This window comes from Pelodiscus sinensis, chromosome 21 (genome assembly GCF_052426305.1).
Source record: "Pelodiscus sinensis isolate ZL-2025 chromosome 21, ASM5242630v1, whole genome shotgun sequence".
Taxonomy (NCBI): domain Eukaryota; kingdom Metazoa; phylum Chordata; order Testudines; family Trionychidae; genus Pelodiscus; species Pelodiscus sinensis.
Window position 1 is genome coordinate 14388954 of NC_143072.1, and position 27282 is coordinate 14416235.

The 27282-nt window shown below is 47.0% G+C and overlaps 1 protein-coding gene across 4 annotated transcripts in view; it reads left to right on the forward strand.

The window, feature by feature from the left end:
* The window catches only part of PITPNM3 (PITPNM family member 3), a 526934-nt gene that overhangs the window by 299892 nt on the left and 199760 nt on the right, over positions 1–27282 (forward strand). For 2 of the 4 annotated variants that reach the window (XM_075904887.2, XM_075904891.2), the window contains exon 4: positions 542–592. The exons of 1 other annotated variant lie outside the window; for it this stretch is intronic. In XM_075904887.2, the coding sequence (XP_075761002.1) occupies positions 542–592 (51 nt within the window). The remainder of the gene's footprint in view (positions 1–541; positions 593–27282) is intronic. One more of the 4 variants, XM_075904888.2, reaches the window with a different exon arrangement.

Consider the following 27282-nt stretch of genomic DNA (forward strand, 5'->3'; position numbering starts at 1 on the left):
AAAGCGGCAGCCATGTAAATGCAAATTCCGCGGGGGATATTTAAATCCCCCACGGATTTGCAATTCCGAAGTGTCTCATTAGCATCCCTTTTCCGGAAAGGGATGCCAATGTAGACACAGCCAGGCAGTTAGCAAAGGAGCCCAATTAACAAAGTAGCATTAACACTGTGAACACAAGAAAACTGTGACAGTTTTCTTCCACTATTTGATCTGAGGAAGTGGGTCTGGCCCACGAAAGCTCATTACCTAATAAACCATCTTGTTAGTCTTTAAAGTGCTACATAGTTCTGTATTTTGTTTCAGCTACACCAGACTAACGGCTACATCTCTATCGCAAATGGAGTAGTATTTGATGAAAGCTAGATTCATTTCCCAGCATCATTCTGCATGCTGGGCTAATCCCATTGAAGTCAATGGGAACTTTATAAATCAGTGGTCAGTTGTGGTCCTTTGTAATATGCACACCACAGCATGCAAGAAAAAAGTAAAAGAGCTTGACTCATGTAAACAAGGCTCATTTCACTTTTTCTTGTTTCCTTAGCAGGTGAAGAGTCTGCGGTTTGCTCATCTGGCTTTCTCCAGGAAAAGCAACGTGAGTCAAGGTTCTTTACTTTTTTGTTATTATTCTATGCTGTGCAACAAGCTAGCGGTAACAGCAGAAATCAGGGCTGAATTAATCATTGGCCAGTTTTAAGTCTGTTTTTATACTCTTTTGAAATTTTATGTCTGAGAAAATCACAGTTATTTTTGTCTGACCTTTAACAAGAATGATAAAATGTATTAATCATGTTGCTGTAGCTTTTAATTTAATTTTTAATGAGTTAAGCAATGTTTTATAGTTATGGTTAGAGTTGAGGGGCTATAAAGTAATTGGACAGTCAGACTGTGTCTACACTGCACGTTTATTTCAAACTAAGGAATTTCGAAGATATCTTCCAAAACAGTGTCAAAGTCAGACAGGACTCACAGATTTGTCAGACCGCTCTGTTTATTACCAAAGCCGCTCTGCTAAATGCACCCAGAAAATGTGAGCACCCCACTAGCTTCAAACTCCTTGATTTATACAGTCAAAAGAAAGCCAAGTTAACAGGATTAAAAAGAGGGGCAAAACTTTGCACGATTAGTGTGAGGCTAGTCAAGTATCTTCATTTCCACATCAAGCACACAGCAATCTCCTGTCCATATCTCCCTGGTTATCTCAATTGCTTTCTGCCTAACACCTAATGTTCCTTTTCCTATTAACTCAGGCCCACCTGGCTAGCACTCTGATCTGCATACCTACAAACAACATTAACATACTTTTCTTCTTCCTTTTAAAAGACAAACAGTATTCCTTTAACTTATTCAATTATTACAGCATAATTCATCTTTCTCTTACAGTATCATTCTTTCTACTTTCACAACAGCTTATTTTGAAATAGCATGTCTACACACAAAATGTGCATCGAAATAGCGCGGAGCTATTTTGAAATAGAGTGTCCACACTGATTGGATGCTAACTTGCATGTAAGGCCACCTGGAACCACTTCAGGCAGGGCATCAGGATGCAGTTACTTCGTGTGGCTTCTGCTTGAGGCTACCTGAGTATGTCTACACTTGCACCCTCGTTGGAAGTAGGGATGCACATGCAGGGATTCGAAATAGTCAATGAAGCAGGGATTTAACTATGCTAATGAAGCGCAGGAGGATCTCTCCAGCTGTTTCGAATGTGAAAGTGTGCGCCAGGACATGTTAGTTCGAATCAAATCCCTTGGTTCGGACTAATGTTACTCCTCATTTTTTGAGTAACGTTAGTTCGAACCAAGGGGTTTGGTTCAAACTAACGCGTGCCGGCATGCACTTCCTGGTTCAAATCAGCTGTGAATCGAACTCGTGCACCTGTGAGATCATGCTAATGAATCACAGGATATTTAAATCCCCGCTTCATTGACTATTTCGAATGCCTACATTTGCATCCCTAGTTCGAACTACGGTGCAAGTGTAGACATACCCTCTGAGGCCCTTGCTTAAAGGGACCCCCCTATACAGCAGTGTCTTAGGCTTTTTGTCTTTGCCTACCTCCTCGAGGGACAGCAAAGCCTTTTCTTCTGCCTGCTGCGGATACCCTTGCGGACACCTCAGCTTGCCAAACTTGGAGCTGGAGCTGCCTCTCAGCGGTCTACGGCTATTGCAGCTTGTGCTGCAACTCACGCAGCAGTTTCTGCAGGCTGCAGCCCAGGCTCTGCAGGAACCCAACCCTCAGCTCCTCCTCAGATCTCTGCGGGTGCAGCTCATCCAGCTGGATCCTGCCCATCTTCCCCTGCCCACTGTGCCCTGCTGTCTCTGGCATCTGGACACCAGTGCAGACTAGTGGGATTTGACCATCATGGAGCAGCAGGGAGACCAGCAATGGCTCCAGAATTTCAGGATGAGGAAGGACACATTTCTGGAGCTCTGTGAGTGGCTCGCGCCTGCCCTCAGGACACTCACATGAGACCTGCCAACTCCCCCCCCCAGAAGTGTGCCACCATCACCCTCTGGAAGCTCACCATGCCAGCCAGCTACTAATCCATTGGGAACCACTTTGGCGTGGGGAGATCAACTGTCGGGGCTGTGCTCATGCAGGTATGGCATTCTCGGGCTGTTGTTCCCAAGCGGGTGGACTACAGGAATGGGGTTCCCTAGAGAAGGGGAGTGATGGTGCAGTCCCTCTCCCTGAGAGGGTTTTTCAGTCCTGCCCTCACAAAGTCCTGCCGGAGGTTGGGGTGAGTGTGTGTGTGTGGGGGGGGGGTTGCTCCTGATGTGTAGGGGGAAGCGGGAACGAGGGGGCGGGGGACTAGAAGAACTCCCAGGGGCCATGGCACCCCTGTGAATCTCTGTTTGTTTGTCTCCTTCTATAGGTAGTGTAGGCCATCAACACCATCCTGCTGCATAGGGTCATCCACTGTGGCGACATGGACTCCATCGTTGCCAGTGTTGCCCTAAGAGCATGGGCATACATGTGGGCCGTGTGCGGAACTGCTGAGTGAGTGTGTGTGCGTGAATGCCCCCAGCCTCCTCCTAGAGGTGGCTTGTGGAGGGAAGGTGTCCCACCCTGGGTCATGAGCATAGCAGGCCTCTCCAGACACCCTGTCGCCGATAATACAAGGGTCCTCTGTGGCAGCCTCCTGGGGCTGGGTGGCCAGGAGAGGCTCGGCATGTGCTACCACGTGCATAGGCTGCTGTGCGATCCACGGTCTGCAAGGGCTGAGCGAGGAGCACCCAGCTACTCCTTGCCACCAGCCTCTGTGTGAAGGGAACGTGATGGCACTCACATGATGTTCCTTCCCCGGCCTCGGACGATGCCTGGGACACGTCTACAGGGAAGAGTACTGGTTCCAGAGTCAGGAGGCTGCTGGTGCTAGCCTCATCCAGCTACTCCTCGTCTCTCTCCCCAGTGGGTACAATGACGGGCCTCTCGAGCCCAGAGTCCACAACCAGGGGGTGAAGGGACCACCCTGCCCCCAGGATACGGCCCAGTTCTTTGAAGTAGGGGCAGGTGTGGGGTTCTTTCCCAGAGCGGGAGCTGCCCGCCCGGGCATATGCCTGGTGGTGCCCCTTGTTGGCCAGGCTCTCAGCCATTCAACCATAGACATCCACATTCCTGCATCTGGTGCAGAGATCCTGGAGGTTGGTCCTCAGTAAGGTCCAGGATCTTCACCCCAGACCAAGAAGGCCGCACGCCTCTTTTGGCCCCTGACAGGCTCCTGGGAGCAGTGGAGCACTGGGTGGAAGCAACAAACTGGCTCATTTTTTTTTTTTAAAAAGCGAGGCAGGGGCAGTTGCAGGGTGGCTCTGGGCTGTCAGGGCCTCCTGCTGGCCACAAGGCCTTTCTGCTGAGGCAGCAGCTTTAAGGGCTCCAGGAGAAGGGGGGCGGAATATAGTTTGGCTGAGTGTGGAGAGAACAGCCAGCAGGCCACCGTGGGAAGGGCTGGAGGCCCCTTATTTTGCAATAACTGCAGCTGCCCTGTCTACACAGCCCCTATTTTGAAGTAACTATTATGGAAGATGCGTTATTCCTTGCAGAATGAGGTTCATAGATTTCAGACTAAGCCGCCTGTTATTTCACAATTATTTCAAAATAACTCCCTTGGGGTATGTCTACACTACAGCGCTAATTCGAACTAACTTAGTTAATTAGTTAATTTGAACTAAGCTAATTCGAACTAACGCGTCTAGAACTAAAAACTAGTTCGAATTAGCATTTTGCTAATTCGAACTAGCAAGTCCACATTGAGTGGACTCTGAACCGGGCTTAAGGATGGCCGGAAGCAGTGCTGGCAGGGCATCAGAGGAGGACTTAGAGCGTGGAGATGCTGTCTCAGGCTCTCCGAGAGCTGTGCTTAAAGGGTCCCGACCCCCACCCCGGACAGACAGTTCTAAGGGGTGCCCCGCTTGAAAACCAGTCCTGGCTTGGATTGCCCGGAGTACCCACACTGGGCACATCACAGCACTCGGCCATCAGCCCGGCTGCACTTGCCGCAGGCTGCCATCTGGGGAGAGGGGGCAATCGGGGGACTGCAGGAGAGCTTCCACCCCCAGAAGCCCGCAGAGCCACCCCAGTCCTCCCCATCGGGGGCTCGTACCCCATTCCTCCCTCACCTCCTTCCACTTACCCTTCCCTAGCCCCCCTTCTTATTGATGTACAAAATAAAGATAACGTTTCTTCCAACATTGACTCTGTCTTTATTGAACAAAACTGGGGGAGACTGGGAAAAGGAGGTGGGAGAGGGGAAGAGAAAGGCTGGGAGAGGGGAGGGCAACTAACATGATCAGGGGTTGGGAACAGGTCCCAGATGAAGAGAGGCTACAGAGACTGGGACTGTTCAGCTTAGAAAAGAGGAGACGGAGGGGGGACAGGATAGAGGTCTCTAAAAGCAGGGGTTGGGTGGAGAGGGTGCATTCAGAAAAGTTCTTCCTGAGTTCCCATAAAGAAGGACTAGAGGACACCAAAGGAAAGGACTGGGTAGCAGGCTTGAAACTAGTAAGAGAAAGTTGTTGTTCTTGACAAAGCAAATAGTTAACCTGTGGAACTCCTTGCTGCAGGAGGCTGTGAAGGCTAGAACTAGAACAGAGTTTAAAGGGAAGTGAGATCAAGTCATGGAGGTTGAGTCCATGGAGTAGTCTTAGCCAGGGGGTAGGAGTGGTGTCCCTGCCCAAAGTTTGTGGAAGGCTGGAGAGGGATGGCACGAGACAAATGGCTCGGTCACTGTCTTCGGTCCATCCCCTCCAGGGTCCCTAGGGTTGGCCGCTGTTGGCAGACAGGCTACTGGGCTAGATGGACCTTTGGTCTGACCCAGTACGGCCATTGTAAGCTCAGGGCTCAGGGTCCGGGGTCTCAGTGGACCCCCTTGATTTTCATGCACACCTGCTCCTGGGTGGCCAGGCTGGCAGCTCTCCTGCCCTAGACGGCCACTTTTCTGTGCCTAGTGCGGAGATCGTGGACGAGGTCCACAATGTCCGCACTAGCCCAGGAAGGTGCCCGCCTCTTGCGGTCCAGGGCAAGCTCCCGGGAGCCGCCAGCCTGGTCCCGGGAAGAGGGGGTGGGCTGGGGGACATCGGGTGGGTGGCTGGCTCTGTGCCGTGCCAGGTGCAGAGTCTGCTGGCTGGGTGCTGGCAGGCTTGCACCTGGCACGGGCACTGTAGCCAGCCCGTGCCCCTTTAAGGGGTCCGGGGCCGGGAGGGGGGCATAGAGTTTCCCTGGTGTTGGCCAGAGTGGCCACCAGGGAAACCTGGGGCGGGCTAGCCTCCCACTAGTTCGAATTAAGGGGCTACACACCCCTTAATTCGAACTAGTAAGTTTGAACTAGGCTTAATCCTCGTAAAATGAGGTTTTCCTAGTTCGAACTAAGCGCTCCGCTAGTTCGATTCAAATTCGAACTAGCGGAGCGCAGTGTAGCGGCTATGAATGTTAGTTTGAACTAACGTCCGTTAGTTCGAACTAACATTGTAGTGTAGACATACCCTTGCTGTGTAGATGCTCGCATAGTTATTTTGGAATAACCGCCGTTATTCCGAAATAACTTTGCTTTGTAGACATACCCTCAGGGGCTGTGTCTACACTGGGCCACTTATTCCGGAAAATCAGCCGCTTTTCTGGAATAAGCTACGAGCTGTCTACACTGGCCCTTGAATTTCCGGAAAAGCAACGATGCTCTACTGTACAAAATCAGCCGCTATTCCGGAAAAACTATTCTGCTCCCGCTCGGGCATAAGTCCTTATTCCGGAACACTGTTCCAGAAAAGGGCCAGTGTAGACAGCCCAGTAGTCTTTTCCGGAAAAAAGCCCCGATCGCAAAAATGGCGATCGGGGCTCTTTTCCGGAAAAGCGCATCTACATTGGCCACAGACACTTTTCCGGAAAAAGGGCTTTTCCGGAAAAGCAGCCTGCCAATGTAGACGCTCCTTTTCCAGAAAAACTGAAAACGGAATAGTATTCTGTTTTAAGCATTTCCAGAAATTCATGCCAGTGTAGACACAGCCAGGGTGTTGATGTGCTTCAAGGCACGTTTTTATTGGGATGACAACACGTAATTCTGTTCAGAATGATCATACAGCTCAAAAGGATCCCTATTCAGTATTCCAGGCTCTGCTGACTGTTATATCCCAGGTCACCTCACAGACCTGCAAGACACGCTGCTGTTCTAGATGTGGGTTTCTGCTAGAGACAGATTTGTGACAATGGTAACAAATCTGCCATTCTGAGACATCCTACAAAGGATCTGGCCCATTTTGTTTCATTAATTTCTTGTAAACATTGTAGTCTGCAAGGAACTTAATCTCCGGTATATTAAAATATCCTTTATCATTGGTTAATAGAAAGCATATGTTAGCAGTTTTGTGTGACCATATTTCTCTTGACAGATTTGTTGTTATAAGCAGCTCATAACAGTGCAGCAGATGGCAAAGAAAAGTGTGGTTTCTTATGGGAGGGTGGCAATAAATGTTTCTTTGGGGATTCAGACCATTTTATGCTTTTTTTACTTCAAGTTAGTTTTCTCTCAGGCTATATCTGCACTACCAAATTATTTCAAAAAAGTTATTTCGAAATAACTCCTGAAATGACTATTTTGAAATAGCGCATTCATACTACAGGAAAGCCTTGAGATTGGTCCGAAGTAGGCTCCCTTAATGTGGACGTGCCACCTCAATTTAGAGCCTCAGGAAACACTGGGAAGTAATTATTTTGAATGACTCTGCAGAGTAGTTGTTTCTAAATAACACCAGCTGAGTGTCACACTAACCCTATTTCGAAATAGCAATTTTGAAATAGGTGTTATTCCTTGTAGAATGAGGAGTTATTATTAAGCCTGTTACTTAGAAATAATCTCAAAATAATGGGCTTGCTGTGTGGATGCTCACCTTGTTATTTTGAAATAATGGCAGTTATTTTGAAAAAAACTCTCTAGTGTAGACATGCCCTCCGAGAGGCAGTCATGTTAGTCTGTATCTGCAAAAACAAGAAGTAATCCTGTGGCACCTTAAAGACTTAGCAGATTTATTTGGGCATAAGCTTTTGTGGGTCAAGACCACTTTGTCAGATGAAAGTTGCATCTGATGAAGTGTTTTTACCTATGAAGTGCACTCCTCATTATTTTAGTTTTCTCTTTGACAGTTTTATTCTAAATTCCTCGTGAATAAACATATAAAAAAATTAGGATTGGTCTGGATAAAATAAGAGTTGACCTAAAACTTGATTTAAACTTGAACTGATTCTGACCTTTACAAAGTTAAGCCACAATCCCTTGTGGGTTATCATTTATGCTTGTTAAAACTTGAGCTGGTCTTTCAAAGCTCTCTATGGGCTTTGTATGCCCAGTTCTTCAAATTCTTAAAATGGCTTTGAAAATTTTGACCTTGCTGTGTAAATACTTATTCTACTTCCCTTTCGGATCCTTTTTAAAAAACAAACAAACAAAAAACCACGCTCCAAGATGCTCTTCCAATCTGATGCACTGCAAGTGCAGTGATCAGTTTGAGAGTATCCCCAGCCTGACATTGAAACTCCTTCTCAGAGACCTTTGTAAACCACTGGTGAAGGTAGTACAGGTTCCTCTTTCTGTCTCCTAGCTACGGAGAATATGAACCTTTTATAGCAGCAGCCTGAGCCTCTTAGCTTCATCAATAGTATCTCATGCTTTTATCTTTGGAAGTCCTCAGTTCAGTCTGTAGTATGTTGGCCAAGTTGGTGGCCATCTAGCCTTAATACTGACTTAGGCTACAAAGTATAATACTTTGCCTCTTGTAACTTGAACAGTCCAGTTCACTATTTTTTTTTCCTCTTCCCCTTCCCCCTCCTTCCCTCACCCCCCGCCTTCCCTTATTTATTCTTGGATCTGGACTTCTAATACTCAGGTCATCTGAAGAAGTGGGTTGTACCAAAAGCTCATGATACATTCTACATATTTGATTAGTCTTTAAAGTGTTGCTTGACTGTGCATTGTTTTTTAAGATTTTCCAGTTTCTCAAGAGTTATTTATCACATCACATTCAATGTACTTCTTTGAGTTACTATCTACATTTTTTGTTAGTCTCTAAGGTGCCGCAGGACTATTTGTTGTTTTTTATTTTTTTCAGTTACAGACTAACACGGCTACTGCTTTGGGACTTCTTTGAACTGACAACTTCTATAATTTGCCAATTCTTTTTCTCAGATGTGTTAACTGTTTGGTACTTTTGTGTCAGCGCTACTTCATCTTAATTGCTGTCAGTCATGACTTTTGCTAACAATTGCCGAGGTATTAACATATTTTTTAATGAGCTGATGTGCAGTCCAGCAGCTGTCCTGCCAAATGATGCTTACTAGTTCCTGCTGATTTTCATAATGAGACCTTATATCGCTTAAACAAGAAAACCTTTTTATCTTAAGACTGATTGAACTTCTTTTAATTTGCTGCTGTTAATACAATTATCTGATAATCTATGACCCTGATTCAGCAAGCTATTTAAACACACACTTATATCTCAGCCAAGGGAACGATTCTGAATAGGTGCCTATATACCTTATTTCACCTTCAGAAACTATGGAGGGCCACAGTTCTGCAAAGATGTGTGGTTAACTTCATGCATGTAAGTACCCTTTTTACCATTCAGTCCTTGCAGAATTATGGCCTCAATATGTATCCGCTCTCTTCTTCCATAGAATGCTTACCATGAATACAGGGCGGTGACACTCTACTAATGCTCTTAACCCAGGGTATGTCTACACTACCCTCCTAGTTCGAACTAGGAGGGTAATGTAGGCATACCGCACTTGCAAATGAAGCCCGGGATTTGAATTTCCCGGGCTTCATTTGCATAAACTGGGCGTCGCCGTTTTTAAATCCCTGCTCGTTCGAACCCCGTGCCGCGCGGCTACACGCAGCACGAACTAGGTAGTTCGGACTAGGCTTCCTAGGGCGAACTACCGTTACTCCTCGTGGAATGAGGAGTAACGGTAGTTCGGACTAGGAAGCCTAGTCCAAACTACCTAGTTCGTGCCACATGTAGCCGCGCGGCACGGGGTTCGAACGAGCAGGGATTTAAAAATGGTGGCGCCTAGTTTATGCAAATGAAGCCCGGGAAATTCAAATCCCGGGCTTCATTTGCAAGCGCGGTATGCCTACATTACCCTCCTAGTTCGAACTAGCGGGGTAGTGTAGACATACCCCAATAGAGTTACTTCTTCCACTCAAATGGTAGAAGTCTTTTCCGAATGGCTCCAGTTCAACCTCTAAGGACCTATGCGGCAAGTCTTTCAATGTTCCTCAGATACATTGATCATTAAGTTCTGCTTTCAAAGCAGAAACGACTAATTTTATCAAAGCCTCGCGAAGATCATACGATAGGTGCAGCTTGAAATCAGCTTGATTTTTCCAATGCAGCTTGACGCCAAAGCAGCAATTGCAATCCCTATGCATATCTTGAAATAAAACTTAGTTACTGCAACAAGCAGGCCTCCGCCAATGGGGGGGAAGGAGGAAGGAGGGAGCAAAGGGAGCTGTGGCTCCTGACTGCCACTGCTGCTACTGTGGCAGTGGCAGTGACTGGAGCCCTGGGCCCAGTTGATTTGCCACTGGAACATTGCACACTCCAGGCGGCTTTAAGGGCTCGGGGGGCAGGGGGAAAGATGCACCATGCTCCAGGAAGAGCTGAGAGCTGGCTGCCCTGATCCCGCCCCTTCCACCTGAAGTGCTCCTGGGAGCTTCTGGAGGGCTCCCGCTCTGGTCCTGCACTACCCCCAGCCAGGCTGCTGACTCTGATGTCCCTCTTGTCTGGCCGTCTTGCTCTTAGACTCCTGGGCTCTTTGCTCCAGGAGCACCTGTGATTAGACCTGCCAGGCCATGGATGTTTCTGGACCAGAGGGGCCCAGATTTGGGAAGTACAACCTGTATAACCTTCATTTTTAAGATGATGGCTCTGATTCCCCAGTCGGTGTCAGTAAGGAAGCGAACAGAAACAGATGTAAAACCAGTAAACAAGCGAATAAAAGGCTCTAGTGTAGGTGGAAGGGACAATGATGCTAGCGAATACATTGGACAAAAGTTGTGACTCTGAAACGTGATATAAATGCAGAATTGGTCAAAACAAAATAAAACAGCACTTGGAACGTGCAGGTCTTGAGTTGCCATAGTTGTATATTTGTCTTCCACATTTAAGTTTTCAACTGAATCTTGCTGCTGTTCCAGGATAACACATACTCCACTTAGGCTATGTCTCTACTACCAAGTTTTGTTGCCAAAAACTTCCTTTTGGTGACAAAACAGTGAGCGCATCTGCCCTGCAATGTGGCTTTTGTCAGGAAAAATGCCCTTACAGAGAGAATAGTGATAGAAATGTAGCCGTGTTAGTCTGGGGTAGCTGAAGCAAAATGCAGGACAATGTAGCACTTTAAAGACTAACTCAGACACTTCGCCAAAGGATTAATGCCCACAAAACAGATATCAGACAAGATCACAAAGAAAAAACAGTTTCTTGCCATTTTAACCAGAAAGGACACTCTCTCAATGACTTAACCACCTGCATTCTGCTACAAAGACCTTTTACATCTGCACTTGAAAGGGAATCCTCTGAACTGTCATTCATGTTAAAATTCGACACTCTCCAAAAAGGAATGAACAAACACTTGAACTATCTTACCCATTACCAAGATAGCTTCCCCAATTATCACCTCTAATACCATTAACTCACAAACATCCCACTCTCCCCACCTCTAATATCATCAATTCACAGACACTTACCTTCCTTCCTCTCCCCCCCCCCCCCCCCCCCGCATTCCCCTCCTGTTCTGCAATGTGATTTGTCCTTTTCATATGTGTTCATTTTTTAAATTGTATCCTTTGGTATATATGGTTGTGACTATTTTCTTCCACTATTTGATCTGAGGAAGTGGGTCTGGCCCACGAAAGCTCATCATCTAATAAACCATCTTGTTAGTCTTTAAAGTGCTACATTGTCCTGCATTTTGCTTACAGAGAGAGGGTTTTTTCTTTTCCCCTCCCTTTATTGTCGACAAAGAGCCAGTGCAGACACTGCTGGTTTTTTTGTCAACAGAATTGGCTTCTGCCAGTATCCCACAATGCCTGCTCTGTTTGTTGGCTCTGCCCAGAGTTTTGCTCTCTGCATCCCTCCCCTTTCAAACTACAGACAGTATCTGACAGTTGTTTGGAGACCAAAGAGCAAATCATTGGACTGTTCCTATTCTGCCCTGCACTTGGAACATAGTGGCAGGCAGGCTGCTGTTCCAGGAGAAAGGGGACAACCTGCGTGCTGCTTTGACAGTATGGGAAGGAGGGGGCTGGCCCTTCATGGAAAAAGAACAGGTTAAGAACTATTTAAAGAAGTTGGACATACACAAATCCATGGGGCCGGATCTTATGCAGGGAGTTCCAGCCCATGGGCTGGATTCGGCCCACCAAACAATTTCATCCAGCCCTCGGGGGGTCCAAGAACCTGTGGCGTTTCCACAAGGCATCAGTGAAAGAGAGGCTGGAGCTGCTTTCCAGCCTCCGGCAGCTGTAGAGACTGCCAGCAAAACACTCTGATGACAAGGAGGCATGCAGGACTGGGGGGAACCGTTCCCAGAGTGGGAGGGAAGGGAAGCCCCTTCCCTTCATGGGACACCTTTTGGGAGGGAGGGGGGCCCACACTGGGTCATCTCTCCCTCATCCCCTTCCCTGCAGCAGGGAACAGCATTTGGCAGGCTGGAGACACATGCTGCCAGAAATGTCTCCTTATCAGTTAAAGAAGCATGCAGGACCAGGGAGGGGGGAATCCCTTGCAGGAGTGGGAGGGAAGAGAAGCCCCCCATCCTCTTCCCTGCAAAAAGCAAACTACTTTTAAAAAAAGAAGAACATCATCATACCACATCAAGGCGTTTTGTGGAATCTTTGTGTGTGCGTGTTAGTGTTTGGATTTCTGCAGGTTAGCGGCTCCTGACCCAAAAAAGGTTCCCCACCCCTGATCTAATGCATCCGAGAGTGCTGAGGGAGTTGTCAGATGTCATTACAAAGCCATTGGCCACTACCTTTGAAAATTCATGGCGCTCAAGGGAGGTCTCCAACAATTGGAAAAAGGCATATGTAGTGCCCATCTTTAAAAAAGGGAAGAAGGACAATCTAGAGAACTATGGACCAGTCAGTCTCATCTCAGTCCCTCGAAAAATCATGGAGGGGATCCTCACGGAGTCCATTTTGAAGCACTAGGAAGAGAGGAAAGTGATCAGGAATAGTCAACATGGATTCACCAAGGGCAGGTCATGCCTGACCAACCTGATTGCCATCTATGATGAGGTAACTGGCTCCGTGGACATGGGGAAGGCGATGGACATAATGTGCCTTGGCTTTAGCAAAGCTTTTGATACAGTCTCCCATGGTATTCTTGCCAGCAAGTTAAGGAAGTATGGATTGGATAATGGATTGTAAGGTGGCTGGAAAGCTGGCTAGATTGTTGGGCCCAACGGGTAGTGATCAACAGCTCAATATCTGGTTGGCGGTTGGTATCAAGCGGCATGCCCCAAGGGTCAGTTCTAGGGCTGGTTTTGTTCAACATCTTTATTAATGGTATCATGAGCTTTCGTGGGCACAACCCACTTCTGAAGAAGTGGGTTGTGCCCACAAAAGCTCATGGTACCATTTACATGTTTTGTTTGTCTTTAAGGTGCTGCTAGAGACTATTAAGTTGTTTTAAAGTTTTTCCAGTTACAGACTAACTCAGCTACCCCTCTGAATCTTTATTAATGACCTGGATGAGGGGATGGATTGCATCCTCAGCAACCCTCCAGATGACACTAAGCCAAGGGGAGAGGTAGATACGATGGAGGGTAGGGATAGGGTCCAGAGTGACCTAGACAAATTGGAGGATTGGGCCAAAAGAAATTTGATGAGGTTCAACAAGGACAAATGCACAGTCCTACATTTGGGACGGAAGAATCCCAAGCACTGTTACAGGCTGGAGACTGACTGGCTAATCAGCAGTTCAGCAGAAAAAGAGCTGGGGATAACAATGGGTGAGAAGCTGAATACGAATCAACAGTGTGCCCTGATAACCAGGAAAGCTAATGGCATATTAGGGTGCATAGGAGAAGCATTTACAGCTGATGAAGAGACGTCGTTATTCTCCTTTGTCCGGAACTGGTGAGGCCACATCTGGACTATTGTGTCTAGTTCTGGCCACGCCCTCCCCCCCCCCCCCACCGCATTACAGAAAGGATGTGGACACGTTGGAAAGGAACCAGCAGAGGGCAACCAAAATGACTGGAGCATATGACTTATGAGGAGAGGCTGAGGAATTTGGGTTTATTTAGTTTGCAGAAGAGAAGAGTGAGGGAGGATTTGACAGCAGCTTTCAACTTCCTGAAGGGAGGTTCCAAAGGGGAAGGAGAGAGGCTGTTCCTTCACCCTAACTCCCTCTCAGACTCCCACTCTCTCTCCTGCGCCCCAGTTCCCTACCCAAAACTATCTTCTGTACCCAACCTCTGTCTCAGATCCCGCACCTTTCTCATAAAAGAGTGGGACCTTTGGACCCCACCATCAAAAATTATTGCCCACCCCTACCCTAAATCCAGATAGAGCAATGGTCCTGCCCATTAGTCTGTTTGTGCTGGAGTTTGGGCAGTGTGCACGGACAGTGTGCCATCCTTTTTGGTGAGCTGCATACCAATGCCCCTCCTGCTCATCTGTTTTGTCTGTCCACATGGAAGTTTACAATCCCATGGCACACTTTAAGGTGAATAACAGGAATAATCCTATACTCCCCTCTCCCCCGTCAAAATGGCCTCAGTAATAACTCCTATTGCTTGCATAGCACTTGATCCTCATGAACACTACTTCAGCTTTTCAACAGCCCTTTGAATCAGATAAGTATAATTGTCCTCCTTTTTATGATTGGGCAGCAGTGGCCAGGAAGCTACAGAGCTTGGATTATAGCTTGAGTAGAGCTGGTTGAAAAATATCTAATTTCAAACATTTTCCATCAGGCAGAAAGGAAGACAAATGTTTCATGAAAGTTTTAGTGAAACCCAGTCCCATTTTTCAACCAGTTGTATCCCAGAGGTTGTAGCTGTATGGTCTTTAGCTCCACAGGTGAAAATAACTTCAAATTTCTTACAGGAACTGTCCTATGGCAACCTGGATCCCTGCCAGTTCTTTAAATAGGTCCCTGATGGCTTTTGCCTCAGCTCAGCCTACTCTACCTGGAGCTGCGCACCAGGGTGCACCCACTTACTTTCACCTCTGCTCGGCTCACACTGCACAGCTAAACTCTTCCATGCAATCTATCAGGCTACTGCTCAGTGCATAGTGGTGGTTCTGTGTGACTACAGTCTTTGCTCTCATTGCGATTACATGAATTCATCACCGAGGTCTTCAGTGAAGCTGCCCTAGTGGAATTGAGAGCAGAACCCCTTGTGCCCAACACACATCTTTCGATATTCTTTTTGTCATGAAGCAAAGAACAGGAACTAAGCTTTGCACGTTTGTGGGTGGGAGAATATACAAGAATATATGGTCCCTGAAAGTGGCTCATTAGCTGTGTTCTAACCCATTTTACTTGCCAGGCCCTAGTTAGATGAAGAAACTGGTAACGTTTTATAAAGCTAGATGGTTATTATCTTGGCATGTATAGCAGTTATTGTAGCACGTGATAATGGTGGTTGGCAAATAATCTGAGGTTATGCAAGACACATTGAGTTTTAAGGATCAATCTACATTAGGGAAAAAAGGTGCCCTGAGAAATAATGCCTTATAGTGATAGACACAAATTTATTTGGCTTAACAAAAAATGAGGCTAAGTGTTGACTTGATTACAGTGTGCAAGTATATACATGGGGGAATAAATGTTTAATAATAGGCTCTTCAGTCTAGTGGAGAAATGTACAACACAGTTCAGTGGCTGGAATTTGAAGCTAGATCAATTCAGATGGGAAAAAAGACCTATATTTTTAACAGTGAGGGTAATTAACCATTGGAACAGTTTACCAATGATTGTGGTGGATTCTCCATCACTGACAATTCTTAAATCAAGATTGGCTGTTTCTGTCTAAGAGATGCGCTCTAGGAATTACTGGAGGAGAAGTTGCATAGCCTGTGTTATACAGGAGGTCAGACTTTGCTGGTCCCTTCGGCCTGGAAGTCAGTGAACCTTGAACAGCTAATATGTATGAAAAGTGCAGTTTTCCCTGTCTGGGCTAGAATGGTAAATGTGTTACAATGCATCTTTCCCTCCAGTGTATTCCTGCCCTAACACTACAATGAAAAAAGTTATCAAGCCCTCAGCACACTTGTCATTCCAGCATTGTAGATGAGATGAGAAACCTACATCATTGTAGCAAGTCTCAGAGGGGTTGCGGTGTTAGTCTGTTTCTGCAAAAACAAGGAGTCCTGTGGCACTTTAAAGACTAAGGATATGTCTATACTTGCTCCCTAGTTCGAGCTAGGGATGCAAATGTAGCCGACCGAAATTGCTAATGAAGCGGGGATTTAAATATCCTGCGCTTCATTAGTAGGGGCAGATGATGATTTTGTGGGGCCCAGGGCTCGCCCCACCCCATATCTGCCCCTGTTCATTAGCATAATCTTGCATTATTCCACTCAACAGCTGATTCGAACCAGGAAGTGCGCTCCGGGACACGTTAGTTCAAATCAAACCCCTTGGTTCGAACAAACATTACTCCTCAAAAAATGCGCTGCCACCCAACTGGGCTTTCTAACTCCCCTCTGCAGTCCAGCTGAGCTATGTGCCTACTCCCCGCAGCCCAGCTGATCTTTACTCTGGATCCTGGTCCCCGCCCTACCGCTGCCCAGCTGAGCCACACGCTGGCTCCTGGGCCCTCCATCCCCTGCAGCCCAGGTGAGCTGCACACCTTGCTTCCCAGCTTTCCCCTCTCCCACCCTGCAGCCAATCTGGGCTGCATGTCACCATCCCCTTCCCTCCCGCATAACGCCAGGCTGCTGACCTCTCCACCTACCAGGGCTCTCAGATCCTGGAACCTCCCAGGTCCTTCCACCCCACTTGAGTTGCCAGACCAGAGAGTTCCGGCTTACAGTGGTGCAGCCTGTTGTAAATTTCTACCTCTGTGATTTCCACTCTATCATCCAATGATGTGGTTTCTCCGCACGAAAGCTTATGCACAAATAAATCTGTTAGACTTTGAGATGCCAGAGGAGGCATCATTGGTTTTGCACATAATTGTGTAATAGCTGGTATGTGCTGTCCTGCCAGTTCATTTGTTTTTCCTGCTTATTGGTCTGCTATTGATTCTCTGCTTGGTATGAGAGTCTAGCACACAGATTGAAAATTGGCAGTTTGAAACCATTGGAGCCATCTTTCAAGGCTAAAAACCCTGATCATAATTAGCATATCAGATCTTCTATTAGACAGGCATAGGTAGGTTTACTGGCTTTATTCCATCTGGCAGATCAGATCTGAGAAACCTGGGGCATCTGTGCAGCCAGACGGGTTTTTTTCTGACATGTATACAAGTATCATGTGAGTCAGTAATGCAGAATCATTATCCACAGTAGTGAATGGGAGGGCTTTTATTTTGGTATTGTTACTTGAATTTACAGAATTCTCTTAAGGCTAGTGGAGAAAGGGCATCTTTGAGAGCTCACAATTTGTTGCTGATGTTAATAAAATAATCAATTCAACACTACATGCATCTGACAAAGTGGGTCTTTGCCCACGAAAGCTTATGTGCCAATACATCTGTCTATAAGGTGCCACAGAACTCCTTGTCAATTCTTTATATTGTTTTCTGTAGTAATAAGCAATGGAGTGCGAGTTTGAGTCAACAGGTTACTAGCCTGCAGCAGTATTCTTCCCTGGTAATATAAAGCTCTCCGGAGAAAAGACTGTAACATTGGAGCAAAAACAGACAGAAAAATCATCCCTGAAAATGATATAAGGAAATGGCCAGAGGAGCGGCTCACTTTTACCTTCACTCATTCACATATCAGTGCTACCAACGAGGGAGTAAATGGGCTATTGCTATTTTGACTTAAATAGAAACAAGTGAGGGAAAATAACTAATGATCAGCAAAGTCAATTGCAAAAAGAAAAAAAATCCCATAGTAACAGATGTAACATTTATAAAAGGCTGAACATATTCTATTTCTCTGAATCCCCAGTTTGATTCAGTTGCTCGTGGGAGATGTCGTTGATGCAAAATTGCTTAAATATTAACTAAAATGGCTTTTTCTTGTATTTTCGGAGGTCTCCATTAGCAGGGCTCAACAAACCCCTGAATCTACTCGCCCGTGGTGAGTAGATTTCAGCCGGTCGCTCCGTGAGCCCCATTCACTGGCGCTTTGCGCATGCGAAGTGCCGATCTTCTTCATGCTCAGTGCGGGGCGGGGCTGGCAAGTGGCTCTCGCCGGGGTTTGTCAAGCCCTGCCCATTAGCATCAAGTGAATTAATATAAGTCCACTGACTCAGGCCATGGCTTCAGTGTTTGGAAGATTGATGCTGCTGTGATCGATCTTCTGGAGTTTGATTTAGCGGGTCTAGTTAAGACTCTCTAAATGAAACTCAGAGAGCACCCCCATCGGTGACCATAATCATACTCTTTCAAAGAATGAGGGAAGCCTATGGAAGTATGGTGGGGAACTCAAAACAAGATAAGTCTATTCTAACAACATTATTAACGTAGCTGGGGTTGTGTATCATAATTCAATCTTTCCATTTAGTGTAGACCAGGCCTCATAGGAAGCTGAAAGGAGTCGTGCCCATACTGTCTATACAGTTAAAGCTTGTTAAGACCTTTTCCCCAATATTTTTAATGAAAAAAGGTTTTTCACAGGAAGAAGTTTATACAAAAATCCATTTTATTGAAAAACCTTACATATTTAATTTTAGTATCCAAAAATGTTCTTGGTTTTGAACTGAAAACATGGTGTTTTATTTGCTGAACATAGGGCTAGGGTGAATTAGTTTAGATGGTTCTTTTTCCAAAAATGTGAAATTTTTTTTTAAAAAAGATCAATACTCAGTAAAATTCATTTTCATGAAAAACTTATCATATGGTTCGATTTATTTTAGATCCAAGGGAAACCAGCACACTCCAGGGCTACTTAACCATTTATTGTATTTATTGCAAGCTTTAAGCAGTTAATATAGTTGTTTAAGTTTTACAAGCCTTAAAAACAATTACTATATGATTTGAAACTTAAATACTATATACTCTAAAGCAATTAATACAGCGCAAAGCAATGCAAAAGCAATTAATAGAAAATCTACTATAATACAGTAAGAAAGCATAATTCACTTAGGTATGTCTACACTACAAAGTTAATTCGAACTAACAGATGTTAGTTCGACTTAACTTTGATAGGCGCTACACATGCAAACCACTAGTTCAAACTTAATTCGAACTAGCGGAGCGCTTAATTCGAACTAGGTAAACCTCATTCCATGAGGACTAACGCCTAGTTTGAATTAAGTAGTTCGAATTAAGGGCTGTGTGGGAAATGATTGCCTAGGAAGGAGTTCAGAAAGGGATCTAGGAGTCATAGTGGGCCACAAGCTAAATATGAGTCAACAATGTGACACTGTTGCGAAAAAAAAAAAAAAAGAAGCAGCAAACTTTGTTCTGGGATGTATTAAAAGGAGTGTTGCAAGCAAGATACAAGAAGTAACTCTTCTACTTTGCTCTACCCTGATTAGACCTCCACTGGAGTATTGTGTCCAGTTCTGGGCGCCACATTTCAGAAAAGATGTGGAGAAAGTCCAGAGAAAAGCAATAAAAAATGATTAAAGGTCTAGAAAACATGACCTGTGAGGGAAGATTGAAAGAACTGGATTTGTTAAGTCTAGAAAAGAGAATATAACTGTTTTCAAGTACAGTACATAAAGGTTGTTGTAAGGTGAAGGAAGAAAAACTGTTCTTATTAACCTCCAAGGATAGGATAAGAAGCCATGGGTTTCAATTGGACATTAGGAAAAACTTTCTAACTGTCAGGGTGGTTAAACATTGGAATAAACTGCCTAGGGATGTTGTGGAATCGCTGTCTCTGGAGATTTTTAAGAGTGGGTTAGACAAACTCCCATCAACGATGGTCTGGATTGTGCTTGGTCCTGCCATGAGTGTAGGGGATTAGACTTGATGACCTCTCAAGGTCTCTTCCATTTCTATGATTCTATGATCTTCAGTAAGAAAGGAGTGTGTGCGTTCAACTTTTGGTGACTAACAGAAGGTACAGTCCAAGTGCAGACAGTTTGTCATTTTCATATGTTAGCAGGCTGAGGTAAACACTCGGCTCCTCCAATAGATTTTCCCTTGCCCTACTGACTCATGTTAAAACTCCAAACTGCCTTGTCTTCACTAGGATTTTGCCTCATTAAATGTGATAGGTAACATGAGTTAAAAATACCCCTTCTTTATCCCCCTTGTGAAAACAAGGTCTTAATCTGTCGGTTCCCTAATTGTAAGCTGGGATAACAGCACTACTCTAGCTCACAGGAGTGTTCTTGAGGGTAAGTATATTACAAGACTGTGAGGTGCTTAGGTACTATATTAATGGGGAGCCACTGAGGCACCTAAGATGGGTAAAATTAAAGTAAAAGTTATTTGCTTTGGAGGAATGAATATAAAATAAATAAATAAATAGCTTCCATCCCAATGATTGAAAGATTCACACTTTGGTGGTGTTAAACAAAAAAGAATGTGAGATTTTGCTGCCTTGCAAGTGTCTGTACTTTATCCTTTAATAAAGCTGCATTTGACGTGTTTTTACAGGTATAATATTACACTTGGTCACTGTCTAGCTGCTGGTGGCAGACAAACCCTATTTATATTTAGGTCAGCCTTGAACAGAGTCAGCTGGGGGCTAATGCAAAGTATCTCACTCCTCTGGAAAGCTGCTATTGAAAGCTTTTACCAGATCATTGTTTCCACCGTTTGACTGTCTTTCCTTCCCTTGAAAGGCCAGACACTTTTCTGATCTTCATAATCTTCGCTTTCATCTTTTCTAGAAATGGCTTTTTGCCCCTTTGTCATTTTCCACTGGCATGGTTCTCCCAATCCAAACAGCATTTCAATACAAATTGCCTCTCAAAAGCTATGTCCATGCTGGGAAGGTTTGGAGATGAAAGTGCTGTTGACATGCAAAAGTAAAAACTGGTCAAACTTGTTTTTTCTGCCTCCCATTGTCGACATTTCATGGCCACTTGCTAGAACCCTGAGGACAAAGAAAGCAAAGCCATGTAGTAAGCATCCACAGGGCAGTGTTGTGGGAAGGCAGAGCTGATCCCTGCCCTTCTTGTGATTCTCTCCGAGTTCTCCCACAGCCTCCTCCGCTGCTGGGAGCTGCTTCAGGAGCAGCTCTGTGAGCTCTCTGTGCTGAGGAATGTCAAAACAGGAGAGCAGTCTTTCCAGCCCTCCCCCTGCAGCAGCAGTCTGCCTGCTGCTGTGTGCCTAGCAGGGCAGAACAGGAGCATTGCAGTGATTTGCTTTTTGTTTGTTCCCCAAATGGAGCAGCTCACTCAGCTGTCAGATACTTCCCGGAACTTTGAAAGGGGAGGGACACATCCTCGGCTCAAAAAACACCTGGCAGAAATCACAGAACACTGAACACTGCCATCAGGATAGGCATTGTGGGATACTGGTGGAAGCCCATTCTCTGAACAGTAGAGTCCACACTGGCTCTTTGTCAACAATAAAGGGAGGGGAAAAGACAGAAGTTTATTGTAGCCAAAACTGGGTGCTCCTTCTCCCCCCACAAAAGTTGCATTGTGAAGCAAACACTCCCACTGTTTGTCAACAAAAGGCAGTTTTTGGCAACAAAACAAGTCAGTGTAGACAAGGTATAAGACTTGCCCCCAGTGTTCTTTCTAAGCCAGTGGTCCCCAACGTGGTGCCCGCGGGTGCCATGGTGCCATCCCTGGGCATGCAGCGCATGGGCTGTTCCGGCCCTGGTCGCACGGCTGTTCCGGCCCCGCCCCTGGGCGCGCAGCACAGGAGCGGCCCCAGGAGCATGGCGTATGGGCAGCCCCACCCTGGGCGTGCGGCACAGGACCAGCGCCGGCCCCAGGAGTGCGGCACATGGGTGGCGCCGGCACCGGGCACACGGCGTATGGGTGGTCCCACCCCCGGGCATGTGCGCGGCCAGCCCCCGGGCATGTGTGAGGCCCTGCCCCCGGACGCATGTGCAGCCCCGCTCCCAGGTGCCTGGCGTGTGAGTGGCCGCACCCCCGGATGCCTGGTAGCCCCGAAAGGTTGGGGACCACTGTTCTAAGCCAACACTACTCACCTTTGGAAGCCCTGGGGGCCACAATGATACAGCACAAGTGAAGGGCTGCAACTTAAGTGCGGTTATATATACATGCAAATAGTTTCTTTCACACCTATGGGCATGAATCCAAAGATTAAGGCATGACTACACAACACACAGGCCCCATTTAAGTCAGTTCTGCTGATATTAATAAAATGCAATAGTTACCCAATTTCCATCCAGATGACAGCACTTTTAATGAGCAATGACAGTCCAGGAATTTAACTGCTAAAATGCATATCAACAGAAGACAATTATATTGACTACTTTTGGGTTTTGGCTCCCACCACATAAACCCAAATTGCGCCACGGGCCGCAAACAAGTGGGCTGTGGACTGTTGAGAAGCCCTTCTCTAAGCTGCATGGCAGCACAGCTTCACCCAGCCTCACCCAGACAGAGGCTCAGGGCTCTGTCCACAGCACTGCACCAACCCTCTGAGCTGGAGGTAGGGGTTCACCCGAGTAAAGGGCTGCCCAGGTTTCCTCTGCCATCAACAGTTTGCACTGGGGAGAGGCACAGAGTAGCTTTAACTGCTGTCATGTAACACTGGCAGGCCCAAGTCATCTGCAGGTGGAATTGAACCTGGGGCATCTGAAGCTTAGCGCATGAGTCTCTTTCACGTGAACTAAATGCCAGCTGGCTGTAGTGTAGAGAAGACACATTATTCTCACTGTAAGTGGTCTCAATGCCACTAGATGGAACAGGTCACCACCACCCTGAAGGTGTGTGGTTACAATGGTTCCCCCAAAAAACCCTTCAGATAAGGCACGGAACCTTTTTTGGGTTGGGGGCCACTGACCCACATGTTAGCTGGGGAATGGTCCCGCTATAGTGGGGAACTTTCCTGGCTTCTATACTACCCCAGTGAAATGGACCAGCGAAAGGATCTGAGTCCCCGCTTCCACTTCTTTTACCCAAAGGCCTCCCTGATCCTGAGGACTCTCCTTCCACTCTCCTGAGTAGCAGAGTCCTCGAAATCCCAACAAGGCTGGGCCCAAGTTTTCTGGGGCTTAATCCCCGACCTTGTAGTTACTAGGAGCAGGGGCTAGAGTGTCCCCACTGCGGGGTGCTCTCTTCACACTGGATGCTTTCTTGACCCACTGATCATTACATACAGTTCAAAAGAAATACAATTTATTAAACAGCAACTGATTAAAAAGAAAAGAATAAGGAAAAAATGAAAAAGGTTAAAAGAGAACATAGCCCCACTCTATAGCATGGGGGCATCACAAACAGCAGTTTGCAGAGTGTAAGGACCATTCACAGTCTGTTCCTTATACATCCCAGGGCTCTCTCAGGCCCTGGCTGTGCTGCAGGGGGGCTGCAGGTTGAATACGCTTGCTCTGGCAGTGACCACACGACTTCAGGCTCTAGGTGGCAGGACCCGTCTCCCAGTTGGAGTTACAATCCCTCTTCAAGTCTGGCCTGCAGGGCCTCTTGGCTGGTGGCGTCTCCCTGCCCCCAGAGCCTCTCTTCCCCCCTTTGCTGGTCTCAGCTGCTCACCACACCCAGCAGCAAACTATGTTGCTTTGCCAGCCTCCAGCTTCTAGCGTTGCTCCTCTGACCCTTTTGGCTCTGGTCACTGTAGGTCTGCCCCTCAGCGCAGCTTGCTCTCCTTGGGCTGTATGGGTATGTCTAGACTACATGTCTCTGCTGACAGAGGCATGTAAAATAGGCTACCTGACCTAGTCAATGAAGCGGGGATTTAACTATCCCCGGCTTCATTAAAATAAAAATGGTCGCCACGCTGTGCCGGCTCAGCTGATCGTCGGCACAGCACGCGAGTCAAGACATCGGGGAAGCCTTTGTCGACCGCTCCTGTAAACCTCGTTTCTTGAGGCATAAGGGAGCGGTCGACAAAGGCTTCTCCTGTCAACAGATCTGCGTCTTAACTCGCGCGCTGAGCCAATGATCAGCTGAGCCAGCACAGAGTGGCAGCCATTTTTATTTTAATGAAGCTGGGGATATTTAAATCCCCGCTTCATTGACTATGTCGGGTAGCCTATTTGACATGCCTCTGTTGGCAGAGGCATATAGTCTAGACATACCCTGTGTGTCTGGCTCTGGGTACGTCTAGACTACATGCCTCTGTCGCCAGAGGCATGTAGATTAGGCTACCAGACATAGTAAAATGAAGCAGCGATTTAAATAATCGCCGCTTCATTTAAATTTACATGGCTGCCGTGCTGAGCCGACAAACAGCTGATCAGCTGTTTGTCGGATCAGCTGTTTGTCGGCTCAGCGCGATAGTCTGGACGCGCGGGTGTCGACATCAAAGGAATTTGTCAACCACCCAGGTAAACCTCATCCCAGGAGGCTTACCTGGGTGGTCGACAAATACCTTTGATGTCGACACTCGCACGTCCAGACTACAGTGCTGAGCCGACAAACAGCTAATCAGCTGTTTGTCGGCTCAGCGCGGCAGCCATGTAAATTTAAATGAAGCGGCGATTATTTAAATCGCCCCTTTATTTTACTATGTCTGGTAGCCTAAGCTACATGCCTCTGGCGACAGAGGCATGTAGTCTAGACGTACCTTCTGTCACTGCAGGTCTGCTCCTCAGTACAGCCTGGACCCCTTGCTACTCTTCTTAACTCTCTCCCCCTTTGATTCAGACCCAGAAAATCCCAGCACACACGGAGGACAGGACCTGGCCTCCTAATTCCCCCACTGGCCTGTCCAACCTGTCAATCAGGCTGACCTGGAGTGTTGTCTTCTTCCCATTGTCCCTGTGTCTGTCAGTCTCAGGGCCCTGATTTTTCATTGAACCCTTCCCCTTTTGGTACTGGGAGCTGGCCAACCGAAAACTCCCCCTGACTTTTAGTAAGGGGCTAACAGTCCCCTTACACACAGAAAAATCAGTCAGGGGCCGCACACAGGTGAGAAGTGGGTAAAAAAATCCTCATTGTGGCCCCCTATTGAGAACGAGAACATTTCCCTCTCACACTAGAGCTTAGGAGGGCCCCAGCCTAGTGGATTTTGTGCTCTCTAACCCCCCCCGGGGGGGGGGGGGGGGCAGCAGGAGGTCTGTAATTGCCATGCTAATTGCTATAAAAACTCTCCCTAGTTCTTAATGAGTTTATTTTATCAATACTTCAAAAGAAGAAATTTTAAAGTTCTTTGTCGGTGTTTTTAATCAGTAGAACTGATACAACCTGATTAATAAATAATATCTAAGTGGCTTATTGTGTGAAATACCCCGGATAATCTAATTTTCTAAGAGAAACTAGCAGCCTTCTGTATTAAAGCTTTCACATCTCCAGAGGAGCAGTAAATTAGTCTGCCCCTCAGAACGCTATGGGTAGGAGAAAGTCATTGCATCCCTCTAGACTTGTTTTGTATAAATATTTTGATAGGGACAATGCTGTGTATCCCACAAATCCATTCTTAATCACTAGTATTTGCTTTATTATTTCAGGCACTTGCAGAAAAACTGAAGCGTGTTAAATTAGGTAGCTGCAGTCTATCACCTATTCCTGATTTTCCTTGTGCATTATTATCTCTGCTTTTTTTCCTTCACAGTGTATAAAAGTAGGGCTCATTGGTGCAGAAATACCATTGTGTGTATTAAACAGCTTCATCGGGTTCAATGCAGGAGGGCCTTTTGAGTGATGAGAGATTAAAAGGCAACGCTGTTGTCTTTTGACAGAAACAGCATAGGATGAATTGACGCTGGCAACGTGTGCCATTTCCGATAAACTGAAGCTGACAAACCACTTTTATGTATCAGTCAGGGTATGAGAAACCATTTGACTCTGGTTGCATGGAATTGAAAATTAGGTTGGCCATTTCAGATTAACAGACTAATCGCAGTTCAGTAGATGGCTGCTCAATTGATCCATTTATTTCCTTGATGGCTAATGACAGATGAGTTGGAGGACTGAGGCCAGGAGGTCTTCCCCTTGTCAGTCAGGCTTTGTGTTGTTGATGTACTACTCTATCATGTTCAGAGATGCCTGTAGAAAGCTGGATCATTGACTGGTGCAAATTTGTGTGGCTCCATTGACTTCAGTGGAACTAGAATGATTTACGTCAGATGAGCATCTGGCCCTGTTTGCGCATTTCTTTGTGAGACAGAATGCAGGCCTATCTGGAACACTTTTCATGGCAGAATGTGGCACATTTGGTTCTTTAAATACCTTCCGTTTAATATACAAGTCCCTTCATAATAATGCAAAATGGGACAAATCCATTACCCATGGATTCCAGTGGGAGTCCTTCCATTAATTCCCATTATTTAGGAAGACAAAGAATTGGGCCTGTTTAGATTGGAAAAGAGACGACTGAGAGGGAACATGAGAGCGGTTTTCAGGTATCTAAAAGGGTGTCACAAGAAGGAGTGAGAAAAATTGTTCTTCCTGGCCTCTGAGGGTAGAACAAGAAGCAATAGGCTTAAACTGCAGCAAGAGGGGTTTAGGTTGGACAGTTCCTAACTGTCAGGGTAGTCAGACACTGGAACAAATTGCCCAGGGAGGTTGTGGAATCTCCATCTCTGGAGATATTTAAGATCAGGTTAGATAAACGTCTATCATGGATGGTCTAGACTAGCGTTTCCCAAATTATGGGCTGTGGCCCGGTACCGGGCTGCGGGAAAAAAATACCGGGCCTCAGTGTGGCTGCCGGGGTGTTCTGGGCTCCCAGAGTGCCCCTGTGGTGCTGGGTCCCCCAAGCCCTCGGCCAGGGTGGGCGGAGTCTGCAACCGGATGTTCGGGACTCTCGGCAGAAGCGTAGCTAGGGTTACCAGGTGAGTTAAAAAAAAACCCGGCCACCGGAAAGGCAGGTTGGGGGGGAGGGGGTTGGGGACAGTGTGGCTGGCTGGGGGAGGTCAGGAGGCAGAGGAGGGGAGAATCAGTCACCGGAAGCAGCGCTGGATGGAGGCAGTGGGGCTGGCTGGGAACATGGGGGGGGGGGAGGGGAGGAACAGGGCTGGCCGGGGCTGGGCAGGGTTCGGGGTAGGGGACTGGCAGGCGGAGATTGGGGGGTGGAGGAGGAGGGGAGAATAGGCCGCCAGAAACAGGGCTGGACTGGGGCAGAGGGCTAGCCGGGGGAGATCAGGAGGAGAAGTGGGGGAAAACCAATCTGCTGGGAGGGTGTCGGGGGGAGCAGGGTTAGTTGGGGGGAGAGTTGTTGGGGGCAGCAGGTCTGGCGAAGGGAGATCGGGGGGCCTGTGGAAGCAGGGCTGCCAGGGGAAGCAAGGTCGGGAGAAAGGGGGCTGGCTGGGGAAGATGCGGGGGATGGGGAGAACTGGCCACCGGAAGCAGGGCTGGACAGGGGCAGCAGGGCTGGCTGGAGGAGATTGGGGGCCTGCGGAAGCAGGGCTGCCTAGAGGCGCGAGGTCGGGGGCAGCGTGGCTGGCTGGGGGAGATTGGGAGGAGAAGTGGGGGAGAACCAGCTGACTGGGAGGGGGTTGGGGGAAGTGAGGCTGGCTGGAGGGACAGTGGGGGGGAGCAAATTGGCCGGTGAGGAGTGGGACTGACCTGGGCGCATGCAGATCTCGGGGCACTGTCCGTCCTGCG